Source organism: Epinephelus moara, chromosome 18 (assembly GCF_006386435.1).
Source record: "Epinephelus moara isolate mb chromosome 18, YSFRI_EMoa_1.0, whole genome shotgun sequence".
Taxonomy (NCBI): Eukaryota; Metazoa; Chordata; class Actinopteri; order Perciformes; family Serranidae; genus Epinephelus; species Epinephelus moara.
In genome coordinates, this window is record NC_065523.1 from 22,046,471 (window position 1) to 22,051,280 (window position 4,810).

General features: G+C 37.4%; 1 protein-coding gene across 2 annotated transcripts in view; it reads right to left on the bottom strand.

Moving 5' to 3' along the window:
• Nucleotides 1-2,438: 2,438 nt before the first annotated feature.
• LOC126405745 (hemoglobin subunit beta-2) overlaps nucleotides 2,439-4,810 on the bottom strand; it is an 8,923-nt gene continuing 6,551 nt past the window's right edge. The window contains exons 1-3 of one of the 2 annotated variants that reach the window (XM_050069644.1): nucleotides 3,138-3,290; nucleotides 2,745-2,967; nucleotides 2,439-2,651 (exon numbers count right to left, since the gene is read on the bottom strand). In XM_050069644.1, coding sequence (XP_049925601.1) covers nucleotides 2,523-2,651; nucleotides 2,745-2,967; nucleotides 3,138-3,229 — 444 coding nt within the window. In that variant the 5' untranslated portion in view covers nucleotides 3,230-3,290 and the 3' untranslated portion in view covers nucleotides 2,439-2,522. Of the gene's footprint in view, nucleotides 2,652-2,744; nucleotides 2,968-3,137; nucleotides 3,291-4,810 lie in introns of those variants that run through there. The other variant, XM_050069645.1, reaches the window with a different exon arrangement.

Genomic DNA, 4,810 nt, shown 5'->3' on the forward strand with positions numbered 1-4,810 from the left:
AGAAATCTTTCAAAGGACAGAAGAGCATCATGTTAACCCTGTTACGATACACCAATTAATGTTTGAAAATGTTTTAAAGGCATATTTACAACAAATCTGATATACTTTGAAGGAGAAATCTTCCCTTGTTACACTGAGTGTGTTTGTACAGTGAGAATATTGAGGTGTTTATGTTTTATCCATGGATGAATATGGTCATTTGCAATTGACACTTTCACAGTATCTTTCTTTTTAAGAACAGAATATGAAAACAAAACAATAATACCCACATTTCATTCTGTAGATTACTGGTTTCTTTTACTTAACATACAAAATGAGTTGATTTGACATTTGTCTTTTCATTTTTTGAATTATACTAGAATATTATATAAGTAACAGGGCTGACACCTCAGTAACAGGGCTGGCACCTCAGTAACAGGGTTGACAACAGTTACCATACTGATAGTTTAAGTTGCAGCTTTGGGTCTAATGAAGATAATGGCAGCATTCATAATCCTTTAATTCAACATGACTAATCAAAGAATATTTTGGAGACATATTTATTGAGAGGTTTTAGCATTTTTCAAAACATGAAGGATATTGAAAGGACAGTCACAATGAATTTGATCCACTGAACATGATTGGCCTGCTCTGAAAGTTGCATCATTTCCTGGGAGTGAAATCAGCTTCCTTAGTTGCATCATTTCCTGGGAGTGAAATCAGCTTCCTTTTGTGAACATGCTGGTGAAAAGACAAGTAGCCTAATTGTCCTCTTCTATTCATGATTTCTCTTAGAGTAATATAATGTTTGACAGAGGGGGACAAGCTTATTGTGTCAGCCCTGTTTCCACAAAAGGACATGTTAAAAAGATATTTGTTAGAAATTTTTAATGTATATAAATAACATGATATAAGCCTCTAATGAATGCACACCATGTGGTCTCATGACCTTCACCACATGGCTAGTAATGGCTGCCAAGAACATTTTTCGTCAACCCTATTACCATCAACCCTGTTACCATTCTAGCATAACAGGGTTGACATAACAGGGTGAACAAAAGTATGGTTTTGCGAGTACATGAAAATATACTTTCCTTTCCAATAGTAGACATTATATACATGGTTTTTACAAGTTTCATTGCTAGCTGAGAGGGAAATTGAAAAAACTGTGCACTTGGTGACAAGTTTTTGAAATTTGGCATAGTGTAAGGTATGGGTATAAGGTTTTCAAAAACCAAGTTGGGATAGCCACAAATTTCAATATGGCCCTCACCGGAGATTTGGATCTGCTCCAAATTGTAATGGGTTCCATGTTGGACCATGTTATACCTCTCCACCAAGTTTAACACCATGCCAAATTTCAAAAACTTGTCACCAAGTGCACAATGTTTTCAATTTCCCTCTCAGCTAGCAATGAAACTTGTAAAACCATGTATATAATGTCTACTATAAGGAAAGTATATTTTCATGTACTCGCAAAACCATACTTTTGTCAACCCTGTTACCATCAACCCTTTTACGCTAGAATGGTAACAGGGTTGACGAAAAATGTTCTTGGCAGCCATTACTAGCCATGTGGTGAAGGTCATGAGACCACATGATGTGCATTCATTAGAGGCTTATATCATGTAATTTATTTACTTTAAAAATTTCTAACAAATGTCTTTTTAACGTGTCTTTTTGTGGAAACAGGGCTGACACAATAAGCTTGTCCCCCTCTGTCAAACATTATATAACTCTAAGAAAAATCATGAAAAGAAGAGGACACTTTTTTGTCTTTTCACCAGCATGTTCACAAAAGGAAGCTGATTTCACTCCCAGGAAATGATGCAACTTTCGGAGCAGTCCATTATCTCAGAAGGGGTGTTATCATTAAAAGTAACAGGGTTGACGACTACCTGGCAACCCGACTAAATTGATGTTGTTGTTGTTGTTGTTTTTTTTACAACATTTTACATATATTAAGAATAAAAACCATTCATGAATAATGAAAGGACACTTGAGGCTTTATATATAAGTTTATGTTTTTATGATAGTTTGACTTTTGTGGGCCTTAATAGCTAGTAAAAGTAGTACAATCATATTGAGCGACAGGCCATTTTTACAGCTTTTGAATGATGCTTCATACAAAAAGGTGTTTAAAACTCTTTGAAAACAAAATAAATAAAATTTTACATTGTTTTAATGTTACAAGAGATATCATGGAAAATAAATTCTAAAATGATTATAGTGTATTTATTGTTTATTGACATTTATAGCAGTTTTGTTCGAGAGACCCAAAATGGCACGTTTTCTTATAATGACCCAAACACTAACAAAACAGACTGATGTTATGTGTAAGGATCATGTGTCACATTTGACCTTTTGTTCCTCTCTAAACTAAAGGTGTGTGTCTAACAGTCTCTGTGTTTGTGTACTGTCATAATTTATTTTGGACACCATCGTAGAGACAGAAATTGTTTAGCTCATTGTTTTATTTGTTTCTGAGACAAAAACAGAAGCTTTAAAACAATTGATCAGTGATGGTCTTCTGCTGCAGCTCTCTAGTGGTACTGTCTTCCCAGGGCGTTCACCACCACTGCGATGAACTTCTGGAAAGCTGCCTGGACCTCACCAGTGAATTCTTTACCCATCCGAGCAGCGACCACAATGGTCAGGCAGTCGGAAATGAGCTGCAACACAACAAGCACCAGTGCACATCAGCAACATGAAAGATCGGTCGTTGAATATGAATAACAAGCGTTACATTAGCTCCACCACTTTACCCTGAAATTGTCGGGGTCCACGTGCAGTTTCTCGGAGTGCAGCACGCTCAGCTCGGCATAGGTCGCCTTGATGTCGTCCATGTTCTTCACACCTCGGTCCAGACCGTGGAGGATAGTTGTTCCGTGTTTTGCAATCAGAGGATTCCCTATGATAGCAGCTGCGTTGTAGAGGTTTCCAAAGTTGCCGAAATACCTCTGAGTCCAGGGGTAGACGATCAGACACCTGAGGAAACATGCAAAAACATAAACGTTACAGGGTTGGATTAGGAGACGAAATGTGTGTGCCAAGAAAATGAACCCGTGTGACAATGAGACGCATTGTGCACAATGAGAAAACGCAATACATCAATCCTGATCTCTGTCTCAAGCACACACTCAGTTGCAAAGACTCACCTGGAAAGAGCTGCAGGTCCCACGACCTCATACTCCATCTTGCTGAAGATGTCCTGGATGGTGGCGCGCTCGAAGTCTGTCCATTCAACCATTTTGCCTGCTCAAGGATTTTCCGTGCTGGTCAGCAAATCTCCAGCACCAGATGCAGCTTTTAAAGCAACCTGCTCCCCTCCGAGAACATATGATTGGGTGGGCGGCCGGTGGGCCGGACGAGTATTGTGGATTCCCAATAATGATAAGAGAAGGGTGCGTCTGCACCGCCTAGATTGTCTCTGATAGAGCAAATTTTACAGAGTTTACCCCCGGTCGGCCCCACAGAGTCCAGCCAGTCACCAAGCCAGTGTGAAACAAGGGGCCTGGGATCACTAATTGTTGCTGCGAGCATCAGCCTGATATATCCACATATGACCAAGAGCAGGGCAAATGCCAAAAAGACAAATCACGGTACAATAAGAGCTGAATTAGCCACGCGTAAAAGCTGAAACCTGCCAATCAGTGTTCAAACAGCGGGTCCCTCGGACAGCTCCCAGTGTGATGAAGATCTCAGCATCAGCACCTTGGACAGCAGTCATTAAATTGAACTGCAGAATGCTGAATGACCACCTGAATCATTTCTGTCAGTGCAAACATCAGTCACTTTTTATTTCTTCATCATCCACCATCCTCAAAATTGTGACTACTTAAGTTGGCCTACAGTGCTTGAGTAAATGTTCTTAGTTACTGTCCACCACTGCCCATGAAACTACACAGAGACGTGGGTTTTTTATTTATTGATTAAGTTTATCACACTGTTAATAGGAAATTTAGAGTTGAAAGGAATCGCCCAGCACCTTTNAGAGACGTGGGTTTTTTATTTAATGATTAAGTTTATCACACTGTTAATAGGAAATTTAGAGTTGAAAGGTATGGGGTGCCGTTTGTAAAGTGGCTCACGCTGAAAATAACATCAATATTTTGCCACATTTAGCTTCAAACAATGTTTAAAAAAGTATTGTGAATTTTTTTACGTCACCTTTTATCACATTTACAGCAATATTTGTTAACTTAGAAATATATTAAATAGTTAAATCTAAATATTAAATGTGGCACCTAAATGTTAAATGTTAAATCTAAATATTAAATCTAAATCTAAATCTAAATCTAAATGTTAAGTCTAAATGCTAAATCTAAATCTAAATATTAAATCTAAATCTAAATCTAAATCTAAATGTTAAACCTAAATATTAAATCTAAATGTTAAATCTAAATGCTAAATATAAATATAAATGTTGAATCTAATATTAAATCTAAATCTAAATCTAAATGTTAAATCTAAATGTTCTGGGTGAATCTAAATATTTAGCTAATATGCAAATTCACAGTGCCGGTCACCGGAAGTACCAAAATAAAAGCTCGAGATGGTCAGACTGTGTTTATAGAATCAAATAACGAATTAAAACCAATTTATCGGGGGAAATGGACACTTGAACATACATTAGCGTGATAATAACTACCTACAATAACAAGAAACGTGTTTGGAGAAATTTTATTTGATATGTACTTTGAGTTGTTAGTGTCCCTTCGGAGGGAATCACCTTGTTGTTTACAAATACTTCCGGGTAGAAAACCAGCAGAGTTTAGCTACATATATATATGCATATCTCACATTTTTCACGTCACTATATCACCGTTTA